The following is a 16,351-nucleotide window of genomic DNA, read 5'->3' as shown; positions in this document are numbered from 1 at the left end:
TGTAATTTTATTTGCCTTCCTAAAAGTGAACAAGTCTTGATGAACTGTTTTCCCACTTGGAAAATTAGAACATGCTGTACCCTTTTATTTTCTTAACTATATATTCCCATGGAGAATTAAAAAAAATGATGAGGGAATTATTTCAGATTTCCTAATTCTTTATTATGACTTATTGTGTAACAGACTTAGTTATGGTCAGCACCCAGATAACCAGAGGCAAGAGAAGGTTTTATATATTCCTCACTTGTACTGTCTCTGCCACTCTCAAAAAAGACAGACTCTCTGAGATTCAGTAAACTTGTTTATGGTAAGGACTGATGGGAGTAAACTCATTCTCCTATGGAGTAAACAGATATTATGGATAAATCTTATACTACCATTACACCCCAATCATATTTTAAGTTGAGTTTAAACATTAGTTGTATCACAGAGAGGAGAGGGACTTCATGAGGTCATCTTCACACCAGAGAGGAATTGCATGAAGGCCATCCCTCAAAGAAAGTTGCCTGCTCTTTTCCCTCAAAGAAAGTTGTATAACAAGCTACTCTAACATTTAATACAGGAATTGGCAAATTTCAGCCCATGGGCAAAATCCAACCTGCCATATGTTTTTGTAAATAAAGTTTTATTGGAACTAGGCTTGCACTTTCATTTACATGTTGACTACAGTGGCTGCTTTCTCATACTACAGTGGCAGTTGAGTAGAATTGAATGGAACAGTTGAGAGAGATCAGGTGGCCCACAAGCCTAAAATATTTACTGTCTGATTCTTTAAGGAAAAGTGTATCAACTCATGACTAGTGTCTTGAGACAACCATTTTAATGTTCATGACCCTGTAGATCTTGAAATCATGGATGGCTTAACGCAGTGGTTCTTTGACTTGCATGTTGTCATTTGTAGTTCTGGTCATGTAGAGACTGTACTGGGGCTAGAAATCCAGGTGACTCATTTACTTGTCTGGCAGCTTACCTGAGGGCTGGCCAGGCATCTCTCTCTCTCCTCAGTGTCTCTCAGCTGCCTTATTATTTTTATTTCATAGTATTTTATTGTCATTTTTTTAAAAACAACTTTGTAGGAAACAGCACAGAGGATCATAGGGGAAGAGAGGGGAAAACTGAACAGGAAGTTATCAGAGAGAGAAAAACCGTAAGGGACTCTTAACTAGGGAACAAACTGAGGGTTGATGGAGGGGAGGTAGATGGAGAGGATGGGGTAATTGGGTGATGAGCATTAAAGAGGGTATGTGAAATAATGAGCACTGAGTGTTACACACAGCTGATAAATTGTTGAACCCTACATCTGAGACTAATGATGTACTATATGTTGGCTGATTGAATTTAAATAAAAACATCTGTTACCATGAATAATTTAAATTAAAAAATAAAATCTACTTTATTCTGCTTACTTTGGTCCTCCTTTTCTAGTTTCTTAAAGGAGAACCTTAGGTTACTTACTGGTTTGAAACCTTTCTTCTTTTCTAATACATTCCACGCTATAGATTTCTCTGCTTCAGCTCACAGATTTGCTATTTAATTTGCTAGGGGTAAACTTGTTTGTTCTCATTCTTTCAGGGATCACAGTCCTTCACCATCCAGTTTATAAAACTAGTGTTTCATAAATTTTTCTGGTTTTATGGTTGTTTAAGGCAGAAGGGTAAATCCCATCCTTATTATTCTGTCTTGGTGGGAAGTGGAAGATTCCTTGTTTTTTAACCTATAGAAGGACATTTGCTTTCTTCCTTAATAATGATTAAATGAGCATTCTTGTAGTGTCATAATTTCACAATTGTGCACATATTAATATAGCATCAAGTATTTAAATTATAATATCCTTTATATAAGTCTTTAGAAATAGATCAAATTAAGTTCTCATTTTACTACTTTTATCTAGCTGTGTTCAAGTTAACATTATTTTCTAATATTGAGAAACCTGTGTTAAATTTTCGGACATATGCAGAACATAACAGTATAATTAAGTCCCATATCCTTTTCACCCAGATTCAAAAGTCGTCAAGATATTGCCATATTTGCTTCATTATCCTTTTTCCATGTTGCTTTAGTCCCCTTATCTGTAAAGTAAGAGATGAGGGCACCTTAGCTCACAACTCTTATGAGTATTAAATGGGTTAATGTATGTAAATTGCATGAAACTGTGCCTGTCAGGTAGTGAGTGCTCTAGAAACATTTGCTGTTGTCAAATTATCGATTACAATTTTTGATAGATAATACCCAATGTAAACAAAATTTCTTTGGGGTCAATAATTTTTTAGAGGATAAAGGGTTTACATCTAGTACACAAAGTTTAATTCCTAATAATCTGCATTGTTTTTGTGTCAGAAAAATATCTCTTAATTTCTTCATCCTTTTTATCAATCCTTAAATGTATCTGCTTCCTAAGTGTGCCATTCTCTGTGTATGGTACTACCTCATGAGTGACAGGATCAATTTCACTAAGGATGATTCTTTCTGAGTTCTAATTTATCATTGCTCTAAATTTCTAATTTTTCACTTATCTTTGCCCTAAATTACCAAAGGCCTTAATCCCCAATTGTGTTAAACTGTGGAGGCATGACCTAGTTGATTTTAGAACTCTTGTTCTTAGAACAGAAATATAACTTTTGGAATTACTTGCAGTTCACCCAACGTTGCCAAAAAATTTCATGTTGGACATTTGCGTTCTACCATCATAGGTAAGTGTCATTAGTTTCATACGAAACACGACTTTGGGGCAGTATTTTATAATGCATTCTAATGGTTTAATGCTTAAATAACAATAAGACAAAAAACAAAGTTCAAATTTATATGAGCTTGATGCTAATTAAATATTACATAAAATGGGAAAAATTGGTTTAGAAGTAAAAAAAAAAATCGTTTCAAAACCAAAAGGTTAACTTAAACTGATTTTAACTGTTAGGTTTGTTAATAATTTTAACTTTTTAAAAATATGTATGCATATAAAGAAGATCTGAAAGATGCAAAATGAAGATAGTTACATGGGGATGATAATAATCCCCCCAGGTTTTTGGTTCATATACTTTGTTTTAAAAAAAGAAACGGTGTTATATATTAATTATATCTCAATTAAAAAAGCAGCTCAGTCTCAATCATTTGAGTACTAACTGGAGCATTCAAGAGTGGAAATTGAAATAAGACTCTTCTAAGAAAGATTGCTATTGTACTTCATAGTTGTAATGCTTCAGTGTAGATGTATATGCTAAGATTTTCATTTATTTAAAACATGATGTGATGCAGTAGCCCAATTTGAAACTGCAGTTAGAATTGAAAGAGACTTTGAAGTTTCTCATCCAGTGTAACTTCTGGTATGCAAATCTATTACATGCTTGAGGGAGAGTCATTTAACCTGTCATTTGAATACTTTTAAGAGTTGAAGCAGCCCTTACTTTGTGGCAAGGATCATTAATGAACTGGAGTCACCTGTCATTGTTGGAAAGATCTTGTGGGGCATTTTAAGAGAGAAAATGACAGGACTTGATTTTAAAAAGAATATAAAAAATATACTATATATGAAAAGCTACCTACTCAGGCCAAAAATAAATGATGGACAGAGCATAGTAAAGTTGTTTGAAAGTTGTTAAGGAAAATTTTGGACCAGGAAGAGATAATACTGGGAATTCATTTACCATGTCTGAAGTTTTCATGTATTAGTTCAGTTAATTTCACAACAGTCCTATTTGTTAAACCTGTGTACTGTGGTCTATGGAAACTCATATGCCAAAAGTAAATTTTCCAAAATCATTCCAAAAGCCTAGGTTTGTGTCATTTGTAGGATAATAAGTTGCTAATTTAAAAATTAATTAAAAATAGGAATATAGTTTGAGTAGCAGCTGAAGAAGGTTGCTGTTGGAACTACTTATGTAGACTGCGAAAGTCTAAAAGTAGGGAAGCTAGAAAAGTAGCTGTTGTAATTTAAGTCAGATATGCATATTGGTGAAGGATTATTTGCAGAAAACTAAATCCACTGTTGGAAAAGCAGGCAAGGATTTATTACAGGATACTGAATAGTTTGCAAAGTTGTTGGAAGTGCTGAAGAAGTTTTGGATTAAGTAACCTAAATGACTCCCAAAATCGTACCATAGAGCTTGGTCATGAAGAGAGCTTCTGCCTTTTCTGCAGTCCCTTCCTGTGGCAACCATGCTACCCCAGTCACAGGAAGCTGCCATTAGACCTGTCAGAATTCATATTAGCAAAAAAGGCAGCCCCGTATCCTTTCAGTTCCCGTGGAAGTCATATGACAGGATACTGTGCTCTCTACTAGTGATGCCACCAAAAAAAAAAAAAAAAAAAAAAGCCTCCACACTCCACAGCTATGCTTATCAGGAAAAAATAGAAGTAGCTCCCCCTTTCACTTCATTTCTGCCTTCTAAGTCTCATGCACAGTGTATCTGAATGCCCAAACGTAAATGACTCCTGAAACCCTAACTGCAGGAGCTTCTGAGAAATGGAATTTTTAGGTTTCCAGCCTCTGCAGCAGGGGAGGGCACACTAGGAGAGTGGAGTGGATGCTGAATGTCAAACCAGTGTCAGCAGTATAAGAAGATGAAGTTCTTGAACTCCCTGGTACTCTTAGGGAGCAGGCATGAGGAGATAGACTTAAGTGATTCAAAGAAGGAAGAGTTGAGCTATCAAGAAAAGACACAGTATGGCTCAGGCTCTTTAAGGCTTAGCCAAATTATTTCTTGTTAATTACTGAGATTCTGTTCTTTTCTGTCTTTGAAATTGTTATTCTAACTTGTATTCCCAACTCCCATGGATGTTGCTGAAAATACTGTTCTTGTGAAAATTGTGAGATTCTTTGGAATAACTAACTGCCCCCAAAATAATTCTCTACTCCCTTTCCTAATGAAGATGAAAATGCCATAATGAATATTTTAGTAAAAAAAATCGAGTTGGTAAATTTTGTCAAAAAAAATTTTCAGTGTTACACTTTGATAATAGAGAAGCACATGGTTCTTATGCCAAAATGGATAGCAAGAATGAGAAACTATTTTGTTGATTACTAGGAAATTTTATAGCAAATCTCGAAGAAGCATTAGGACATCAAGTAACCAGAATAAATTACCTTGGAGATTGGGGCATGCAGTTTGGTAAGTAAGTCTGAGATTTGATCTTTCATTTCACTGTTAAGTTTAATTTCTTTTAATGTTACTTGATCCTGACAGAATATAGGCAGAATCCAGTGGATAAAGTAGTGCCTCCTACCTTTTTTTTTTTTTTATGGCTCTTTTGCATAAAGCTTGTTTTCTATTTGTTAGAGTAATTCTCACTACACAGATAAGTTTGAGAGAGGACACTTCACACATTCAGAGAAATACCTAAAAAATACAGGCTTTTGTGGTTTTATTAAAGAAAAGTAGCTTACATTTGTCAAATGCAGAAGTGAATGTACCAGGAAAGCAGTAAGTCTAGCTATATATACCCTTCTCAACTACAGCCCTGCCATTTTTAGAACAAGTGAAGTCCAGCCTCCCTGGGCCATCATACATGGAGGGTTATCTGTTAGACGCTGAGCCAGTGGCATAGAGGAAAAAGAAAGTGGAATACTTTGGCTCCTTCTTAAATTGTACAGTGGCAGGGGGTCAGAAAGGAGTAAGACCCAAACAGCTGAATGCCGTAAATTGTCTATAATGTCGTGAGTTTACTCAGAACCATTCCTTGCTCATAATAACACCAGTAATCAAGGAAGGGCAAGATAAAATGAAGTTGCTAAGGTAGTAAAGTACTGGTAGTAGCATGTGAAATGCGAGCTTTTCAAAACCTTTGGCAACTACTGTGTGTGTTTTAAGATCCAGCCCTTGTGTCACACAGATAGACCCTTGCCTCCATCTCACATCACGACGTTCCTAGTAGCCAGCTGTACTCAGATATGCTTGTATGTAGTCTGTTCTTAATTTGTGTGCTTCTCTCCCCTGCTAGCTGATATATTCCTTGAAGGCATGGACTGTGTCTTCATTATTTTTGTGTCCATAGTGCATGGCATATAAGAAGAACTAAGAGTGATGAATGAATCTGTAGTGGGAAGTATTTTATAGTACTAATCCAAAAGAAAGACTAGATAATATTTTAAAGCTTCTATAAAGTGCCGCGTGCACTGCCAGTTCTAAAGTTCACTGATACTGTTATGTTCTATCGTATCTAGTGAAATGAAATCAGTTTCCAAAAGACAGATTTATCATGATCTTCTCTTTCATTTCAGTTAATAAAAATCTCTTTTAGACTCTAAAAAGGGTAGAACTTAAACCAGTTATCAGTGCCATTAGTATTCATTGTGGGGGAATCAGAAAACATGCCCTGCATTTTAAAGACCCACCTGCAGTTCACAACAACTGGTAGTCAGAGGTTTAGGCTCGAGGCTCAACAGTCAGATTTAATAGATGGTATCCACTTTACATTAGTTTAACCGATTTATGCATTTCGCAGGCATTAGTAAATATGGTGATTATGGTATTCTTTAATTTTAGCTTCAGGATTTTATTATTGCAGTGTTTCTCTAAAGGACTGCTATGGTTAATGATCTGTCACCATTTCCATTACAACCATCATTGTTGAAGAGTTTTAAATTTGGGCTGTTTCAGCTATCTCCTATTGAAAGTTGGCAGATAGTTTCTAAGCACAAAATTAGTTTTTGAAAATATATTAGGTTGAATGTTAAATGGAGATTGGCCTTTGCTTTTCCTATTTCCATTTTTTAGACACTCTGGGCATCTTTCCACATTCTGCTCCCGACCCTGAATCATAATCACATTTGTTTCTGCTTAAAGTGAATAGGGCGGTACATTTTTCTTTCATCCTTCTATTCTGTCTAAAGCTCCAAAATATTTTGTATCTTCATGTTCAGTAGCATCCCGCTTTCTGCTGAGCCTCTATAGAAAAATAATCATCAGCAAGGCCCCCGACAATAGCTTCTTTAGATCTTAAGCTTAGTAACTGATAGAGTTGTAGAAACAGATTGGTTTTTAAAATAATTAAACAACCTTTTGTTGCTCTTGACCCCAGGCTGCATATATCCTTTCAAACTGAAATCATGGTCATCTTTTAGCAAGAATATCTTAAGAATATAAGTACTCATTGTCTGTTACCTCAATTATTATTTTTAAAAAAACTAAGATTCAAATTAACACTAACCCTGAATGCTGGAACTTATCATCAGAGACCAAAAAACCATTGACAAATAAGAGACAAATACATGGCCAGATAAAAAAAGAATTTTGTTGATTGGCTACCTTGAATGGGAGAGGTAATCAGGTATGTTTTGAGTTTTATCTTTTATATCTTTTATTATTTTCCTTCAGTCATTGGTTTAAGAACTAATATTAGAACACCAAGCCAATTTCTACCTTTGTTTTATTTTAACACCTACAAGTTTAGTAAGAAAGTTCTGAAATCACTTCCCGTTAACTTGTTTTCAGAAATTTTAAACATCCAGTTTCTAGCATCATGATGTCCTTCCCTAGGAGAGCTGTTTTATTATGTCTGCTAGGGAAGTGTTAGGCACTGTTAGTACAAAGACAAGTTAGTCCTAGACCGTACCTTTTATGAGTTCATAATCTGTTGTTGTCTGTGAAGTTAATTGCAGTGATCTATTCAATATAGTGAATTTGTGGTTTGGTACATTTAATTGAACTTACATGAGTTTATGGGGTAGCTGAAGATAATAACGTATGTTTGCAGCACTCTCAGGACATATAATTATGAGAGCTTGATCTTTTGATACAACTGAACCTGTTCCCTGCCATGTCTGTTCTCTACTGTGCCATTTTATAATGTTTTCATTTATGGATTATTGTGGTAGGTCTTCTGGGAACTGGCTTCCAGCTGTTTGGCTATGAAGAAAAACTTCAGTCCAATCCTTTACAGCATCTCTTTGAAGTAAGTTGGCAAGAAAGAAGAGTGGAAAATGTCTTAACTTACTATTTTCAGAGTACTCTGCAGATTAATTTTTAATCCCAGAGGTTTTAAAAAACCTTCCTTAAAACAGGGAACTGAAACAATTGAAAATGTTTTTAGTTTACTAGGGAGTTCTTTTCCTTTTCATATCCAAGTGTTTGTCTTTTATTTCTGTTTTAGTTGATTTGGGACAGTATTTCTCTAGATATAGAGTTGTCTTAGAATAAACACATAAGACAATAGCTTCAACACACATTTCTTTAATTTTTTCATCAGTTGCTATGTAACTGAAGCTGCCTTCATGGCAATAACTATAATTCATTTAGAATTGAAAAACATGAGTATATACTTTTTCCTCTTGGTCAGCTGTGGTTGGGAGGGTACCCATGTTTCTCTGAATTTGTGTGTGCTTTTTTTCAAAAGCTCCTCCTGGCTTTTGCCCAGTGTGAACTCCTTCCTTTTCTGCCTCATTTAGTCCTTGGGTACTTTGATTCTTGTCCTCAGTTTTTCCTGAAGTTCATTCCTAAAGGTCTTTCTGTCCAATTAATCTCCAGGGATGTGTTTCCTTTTCATCGTCCTAGTTGTTATCTCTGCTGCTTCTGGCCCTCACAAAAAGAAACACCAGTACATTAGCTGTGTTGGTGCCGTACGGGGAATCGACTAAAGTTCTCATTCCTGTGTGTGAGGAAGAGCACTTAGCAAAATAATGCTTTGCTTCTCTAGCCAGTGCTACCAAGAATGCTTCATCATTTTCCTTTTTTTTTTTTTTTTTGAAGATTTTATTTATTTATTTGACAGACATCACAAGTAGGCAGAGAGGCAGGCAGAGAGGGGTGGGGGTAAGCAGGCTCCTTGCCAAGCCTGATTCCAGGATCGATCCCAAGACCCTGAGATCATGACTGAGCCGAAAGCAGAGGCTTAAAACCCACTGAGCCACCCAGCCGCCCCCATCATTTTCCTTTTTGATAAGTGATTTTTCTCCTGTGGCTTTGTAGTTAAATTTAACAAAAATCACATTGTAATGCTTAAAGACCTTTAAGGGTTTATAATTTCCTACTGAGTCCGGGCCTGCACTGCACTATAAATGTCTACATTTTGATTTAGAAAAGTAATCAAAAAGATTTTTTTTCTGTTTTCCATTGAGTTTTATTGATAAGCAAGAGTTTTAAAATTAATAATTCTTTATGGATGTTCATAAGTAAAGCATGCCACCTTTGTGCCTGGAATTTTTATTGTATTATTTTTCAAAACTTAGAAATGGCAAGTATTTTTTTTACCACAAGGTTAATGAACCTTTCTTCAGCTCTGGGCCAACAGAGACACCGATGCCACAGAAAATACAAATACTTGCTCAGAGATCTTATGTCATTAGGAGAACATTCTTAAGAATTTAGAGTACATTTGAGTACTCTAAAATTTGAGAGTTCCTATTTTCCTCTTTCTCCCACGCTACCTCAGAGGTTTTATTTAATCCTGAAAATAGTAAGTCATTGTTGCTCATAATATTTTAAATATTTTAGTAAAGTCTGTTTCAACTCCATAGAAACTTAAATGTATGTTTCTTTCTATTCAGTGTACTACAGATCTTCAGGGTTTTGAGACTCATAAAAAGCGAGAGATTGCACCTCTATATAGAGGTTGTTAATTGATGCTGCACATAAGGAAGGAACAAGGGCAGAGGCACTTCTGTGAATAACTGAAACCTCGAGGAACAGTGGCACTGCTTTCATTCAATCTTCTTTTGCCTAGAAGCTTCATAGGGAAGCAACATGTATAAACAAAAGAGAACAAGTCTAATATACCCACCTTGCTGTTTGTAATAAAAGAGAGAAATCCATTAGGTGCTAACTGGCTCTCTTCCTCCTTCCTTTGCAGGACAGAAAAAAAATGCAGAGCCTAAAGTGGCAGCCACCAGGTTATTTTATCTTTGTACTAATTTTTGCAGACCCAGTTTTCATTTTAAAATTATAATTGTCATTACAGATTACCTTCAACAAAAACATGTAGCATAAATGAGGATTTTTTTTTTTTCTTTTCTGAACTCTAGGCATATATTAATAAATTATCTTAGCCTGTTCCTAAAAGAAAACCTGTACCTTGGTTGGATACCTGGTTTTTCCCTTGTGAAATTGTAGTTAGTTGTAAGCTTTTTGAGAGGAAGGACCATATTTTCCTCATATTTTATTGCCAGCCCCATACATTATGCTTTGTGGTTAAATTTTGAGTGAATTTGATCTTATGGATCTTTTTGTCCTTTTATCTTCTATTTAAACTCTTTACAATGTAGGGAAAGAGAGTACATACTTCAATATCATAAAAGCCATTTATGAAAAACCCACAATTCTAGATTTCATTCTAGAATTCGGGGAAAAACAGAGAGCTTTTCCCCTAAGTTCAGGAACATGGCAGGGATGTCCACTCTCACTATGGCTGTTCAACATAGTACTGGAAGTCCTAGCCTCAGTGGTCAGACATCAAAAGAAAGAAAAGCATCTAAATTGGCAAAGATGTTGAACTCCCACTCTTTGCCAATGATGTGATATTTTATGTGGAAAACCCAAAAGATTCCGCTTAAAAATTGCTAGAACTCATACAGGAAATCAGTAAAGTGGCAGGATATAAAATCAGTATGCAGAAATCAGTGCATTTCTATATACCAGCAACAAGACAGAAGAAAGAGAAATTAAGGAGTCAATCCCATTTATGTTTAAACCCAAAACCATTAGATACCTAGGAATAAGCCTAACCAAAGAGGCAAAGGATCTGTACTCAGAAAATCGTAGAACACTCATGAAAGAAATTGAGGAAGACACAAAGAAATGGAAAAACGTTCCATGTTTATGGATTGGAAGAACAAATATTGTGAAAATGTCTGTGCTACCTAGAGCAATGTATGTATTCAGTGGAATCCCTATCAAAACACCATCAACTTTTTTCACAGAACTGGAACAAATAATCCTAAAATTTGTATGGAACCAGAAAAGATCCCAGATAGTCAAAGGAATGTTAACAAAGAAAACCAAAGCTGGTGGCATCACAGTCTGGACTTCAGCTGTAATCATTAAGTTGTATAATATAAAACCTGTTGTGTAGCTCTAGGGAAGAACTAACTATTGTAGGATACAGTAGTTACCATTCCTCAGAACCTGACTTCATTATGTAGTGTACTGATGAAGAACCCAAGGGCTAGACCCAGGATTCTAGCATAGGCGGTCTGGCTCCCAAGTACTCACTGCATTGCCATGCCCTCCACTGACATTATAGAATGCCTTTGCGGCCCTTCATTTCCATTGGTTGTAATTACTTACATAACATTTTCCTTTTTCCCATCCTCAAATTGCTGTACCAGGAACACAATTGATAGTTTACTTGTCACGGTTTCAACCTTCCGGAGTATCTGTTTTGAATTTGACTGTGGCCATCCAGTGGCAATTTGTGGCCTGCCTCCCTCTGAGTGGCACCATGATCAGTATCCCCCAGGTTCAGTTTCTCAGTTTTTGTGTATAGAAATTACAGAATAATTTTAGTATTTCCTTTCTATGATGAAAATATTATACCATAATCATTTCTCTACTGAATTCCATTTTTTTGCTTTTCTTCATTACAGTTTTTCTGTGTACTAAAGTCATTTTTTTCCCCATGATGTCTGGCTGTATTGTGTGTGGACTTGGGACTTCTGTTGATCAACATATAAAACCTTTTATTTAGATTTGTTGTCATGAAATGGAGAAAGTAGTTTTAGAATAGTTTATCCTCCCTGAATTAGCTAATAAGTTAAATAACTAATATATTTACTCTTGAGAATTCACAGTATTGGTCAAAAAACCATAAAAGCTTTGGAACATGTATCAAAAAGCCTTTCCACTTTCAAAAAGTAATTCTTTTGGTAAAAAGTTAATATGTTAAATCCAAATCCTGAGTATTTGGATGTCATCATTTACTTTTTTACCTGTTCTAATGATAACTTTTCTCAAAGTAATTTCTCTAGGTTTCTCCTAGGTTTAAACTACTTAAATGGACCTCCGGGCACCAGGGTGGCTGAGTTGGTTAAGCATCTGACTCTTGATTTTGGCTCAGATGGTAATCTCAGAGTTGTGAGATCTAACTCCATATCAGGCACCTGCTTAAAATTCTCCCTCTGGGGACACCTGGGTGGCTCAATGGGTTAAGCCTCTGCTTTCGGCTCAGGTCATGATCTCAGGGTCCTGGGATCGAGCCCAGCATCCGGCTCTCTGCTCAGCAGGGAGCCTGCTTCCCACTCTCTCTGCCTGCCTCTCTGCCTACTTGTGATTTCTCTCCTGTCAAATAAATAAATAAAATCTTTAGGGAAAAAAAAGAAAGATTCTCCCTCTGCCTCTCTCTCTCTCTCAAAAAAAAAAAAAAAAAAGAGAAACATACTTGAATGGACCTTGGTAACATCTAACACTGTTTTAAGAAGGTATAATCCAGTCTTTTTTTTTTTTTTTTTTTTTTTTGCTACAGAAGTTTTTAGGACTTGGCTTATTGCATGTTGCTTATTAATAATGGATTTTGATAACCATAAAAATGACTCTGAAATATGAGCAGCCTCTCATAGAAAAAAATATTATGCCAGTAAGTATGCATTAGCACTATATCCTATCACTGGCATTCATAAAGGTAACCTGATATATTAACACAATAGTATAAATTTTCTCTTAAGTTCATAATGACCCCGGAAGTATTTGTTATTTTACCCTTCCCCTTTTTAAAAATGATTTGAGATAATTACAGTGATGGGCATTTAATTAAAAAAATAGAAATTCAGAGGATAATATATTAATATATTACTAGGTAGCAGTATATTAGAGGTTTGACCCTGAGTTTCCCCATAGAGGTTTGACCCTGAGTTTCCCCATGTAAGTAGCAAAAAAAAAAAAAAAAAGTGTGTAGAAAATAGGGCAAGATCAAAACCCCAAATTCATGAGTGATAATAATTACTTGCTGTCACCTTTTTAAATGTGGAATAGTATCTGTCCGTCAAGAGACCATATTTTTCCTAGCTTTAGATTCTCAAAAAAAAAAGTTTCTCAAACTTAAGAAAATAATTCAAGACTAAATCAATTCTAGACATAGGGGATTATTTATGCAGTTAGAAACTTTTATAGACTTGAATTCAAGAGTTCTTTATTGGTCAGGTCACATTACTTTTCTTCAGACAAGGGGACTGTTACCATTGGTGTGTATTTTACTCATTATAACGCATGAAAGAAATAGCTCCTAAATTATAAGCCTAATTAAATTTGAACCCAGCCACACTTTGGTTTTAAGAGTCAGCTTAAGTCTTTGTTGAGTGTTTCTCATCTCCCAAATCATAGAGTTCCCCAGGCTCTAATGTGCATCTCAGGATGGGCATGGAGGCCTTTCCTTGTCTTTAGTTCACAGTGGTCTTCATTGATATACCCAGTATCCAAGGCTATGTAATGACCTGGAGACACACAGCTCTGCTTATATGACCAGCTTCACCTGGGAGATCCTAGCTGTGGCCCAGTTCTATAGGCCTAGAGATCAGCCTCCCTGTGTGGGGATACTGCAAACCATTTCCCTCAGAGGGCCCCCTGCCACCCCAGCAACAGCTTTTTTTTTTTCCCCTTCCCCTGGGGCTGTTTCCCCATCCCCTTGTCAATCTAGGCAATTCTCCTTTCCTCTTTCCTGGCAGCATTTCTGCTCTACCATTGCTCTTGACCATCTTCCCCAAAGCCACTAGCCTTTCTCCCTAAACCTTACCCTTCTAAGGGTTACTACAGTGTCCATTGTCCTCAGAGTGTTGTTAGAACAAGGATGGGAATACTGAGCAAGGCCAGAGTACATGTGAATAGCTCAGTAATTATCACACCTCGTTGAAATGTGCAAAAACCTTTTTTTTTCAACATGAGAAATGTGTAATACTGTGTACTATTACCTAATAAACACAAGAAGTTAATCGTTATCACCCTTGAATAAAGGGATAAGATGTCATGGATATTAATACAAACAAAGAATAAAAATAGGACATTCCAAATATTGAAAGAAGATGAATAGGTAGTAAAATGCTAATTATATACTGATAATGACATACTAAGGAGACATACTAATGACATACAAGGAGAAACTTGATAATCGCTTCAAGTTATTTTTTTAAATCTAGCAAGTTTTGATTTTATTATTAACTGATATATTGATCTTTTAAATTATAACTATTATTTGTTTGAATTTCTTTAATATTTAGTTTAACACAGTTCTATAAGAAATTTCTCATCAAGAAGCAGCATTAAACTAACAAAGAGCTTGTTTTAGTTATAATCATGAATTCTTTTTTTTTTTTTTTTTCTAAAAAATGAGATAGAAATTAAATGCATTTTAAGGTAGAGGATAAATACACAGTTAACAGTGTCTTTAGACCTGTTTAGAGTCTAATTAATGCTAACCATTCTTAGCAGTTATTCTTTGTTTTAAACAAAAATAATCAGGGTTAGGGTTAGAGCCCTGTACCAAAGAATAAACTGTGTCTGTGTTGATAATGGTATTCTGGAATCAAATTTAAGAGATTAAAGGATATTATATGCTATTTTTTTTTTGCACTTATATCTTTACATATAGACAGATTTTCTCAAGAGCTGACTATAGTTATCTTAATCAGTTAAATTAGAAATAAAATGTCATGTGCTTTTTGGGAATACCAGCATCTAGAAATAGTGAAAAGGGTATTATTCCTTTAAAGTCTTAAACAGTTAATTCTGTAAAGGAAATAGAGCTCATTTTTGCATTCTGGTAACTAAAAAATTATTTCCATCCTCAAGAACATTTTGCCTAAGCCACATTCTTATTATTAGATCCAAATTTGAAATTTCCTTTTTATTCCTTTTGTATCTAGACCTAGCCTCAAAAGGAAGCTATCTTGAAAATACATACATTTTTTTTTTTAATGCATACATTCTAAGCCTAAAAAGCTTGTGGTAACTAAATTTAAAACTGTAATTTCAGAAATATATAGTATTAAATTTATCTTGTGAAGAAAAATGCATTTTCTTTCTAAAATGGTGATGAATGTTAATAATTACAGTTTTATATTGTGCATTTACAGGCAGATTGTTAAGTGCTAATTAAGGGTCTTCTATTGTTCTGCTTGATAGTGTCAGTTGATTTTCAGTAATGTTTGGTTTATAACTGCAAATTGCTGAAATGCCAAGATTCCTCAAGTATAAGTAAGGGTTTGGTTTTGTTTATTTTGTTTTGATGATTTCTATTTTAAGTTTTAAGAAAGGGAAGACACTCTGGTAAAGTTTTTTTCTAAAAATACTCTTATCAGTAGTTCACATGCATATTTGATTTTTAAATGTTGGCTATGAGTGTAGAGTCCTAGATTTAAAAGAAAAAAAGCCATTTCTGAAAATAAGGATATTTTATATATGTTTGCTTTTAAATGGTGTATGAACATGGGTGTGTGGTGGGTGGGTGGGTGTGTGAGAGAGATTTTGAACCACAAATCATAGAGACCTATGTATGCCTTTGTTCCTATAGGCTGAACTGTTGAACAGGTGTCACTAGGTAGATAGGTCATTCAAAAGTCAAGAGGTTTGCAGTTCACTATCTTACAATGACTGTTTTTCCACACCTTGCCAAAATCATCTTCTGTTCTTATTCTGGACTTATTTCATGGGAGCACATGGAAATTAATTTCCTATGATATGTGTGTCTGGTCTCCGAAGACCACCACCAAGTTTGGTAACTCATTAAGAGGACTCATAGGACTCCACATATAGTTGTACTCACAGCTATGATTTATTACAGCAAAAGGTTGCAAAGCAACATCAGTAAAGGGAAAGGCACATGTGGTAAAGTCTGTTGGAAACCAGTTCCAAGCATCTGAGAGTCTTTTCCTAGTGGAGTCACATAGGATACACGCAGGTCCTCCTGCAACAAACTGCGACAATATGCATGAAATGTTGTCTGCCAGGGAAGCTCATCAGATGCTCCGTGCCCCAAGTTTCTATTGGAGTTTGATCATGTAGGCACCCTCTGCTTAGCATGTTCTAAAATGCCAAACTCCCAGAAGCAAAGCAAGTGTTTAGCATAAACTGTATTGTTTTCATAGTTTAAGCACAGTGACCTGCTCGGTGGGAACATTTCCCAAATCCAAGTTCCCAGATGCCAGCCAAGGGCTAACCTTGCAAACAGGACATTTTAAGGATAGCAGTCTCGGGTCTGCTATATATTAAGTCTTTCTGCACAAGGTGCTTTAAAGAGGAAAAAAAATGAGGTAGTTTTAACTTTTGGAGGGAATATTTATTCATCTCTGCCATTCCAGTAATTAACACAAGCCATCTAATGAAAAGTAAGGCATTTGACCTTGACATAAATGTTTAATCTCCTGTTCTTTTGTTGGTAGTATCTGGTGGGTATAAACCACATTACAGTTGTCCCATTGTTCTCTCCAGCAATAAAATCA

At 35.5% G+C, this 16,351-nt stretch overlaps 1 protein-coding gene across 1 annotated transcript in view; it reads left to right on the top strand.

Annotated features, from left to right (window-relative positions):
- RARS2 (arginyl-tRNA synthetase 2, mitochondrial) overlaps positions 1-16,351 on the top strand; it is a 58,426-nt gene that overhangs the window by 27,893 nt on the left and 14,182 nt on the right. Inside the window, exons 6-8 of the mRNA XM_032858083.1 lie at positions 2,635-2,690; positions 5,022-5,105; positions 7,811-7,887. Of these exons, the coding sequence (XP_032713974.1) occupies positions 2,635-2,690; positions 5,022-5,105; positions 7,811-7,887 (217 nt within the window). The remainder of the gene's footprint in view (positions 1-2,634; positions 2,691-5,021; positions 5,106-7,810; positions 7,888-16,351) is intronic.

The sequence above is a fragment of the Lontra canadensis genome, unplaced genomic scaffold, assembly GCF_010015895.1.
Source record: "Lontra canadensis isolate GAN:19392208 unplaced genomic scaffold, GSC_riverotter_1.0 scaffold14, whole genome shotgun sequence".
NCBI classification, from domain to species: domain Eukaryota; kingdom Metazoa; phylum Chordata; class Mammalia; order Carnivora; family Mustelidae; genus Lontra; species Lontra canadensis.
This window is presented reverse-complemented; position numbering and strand designations above follow the sequence as displayed.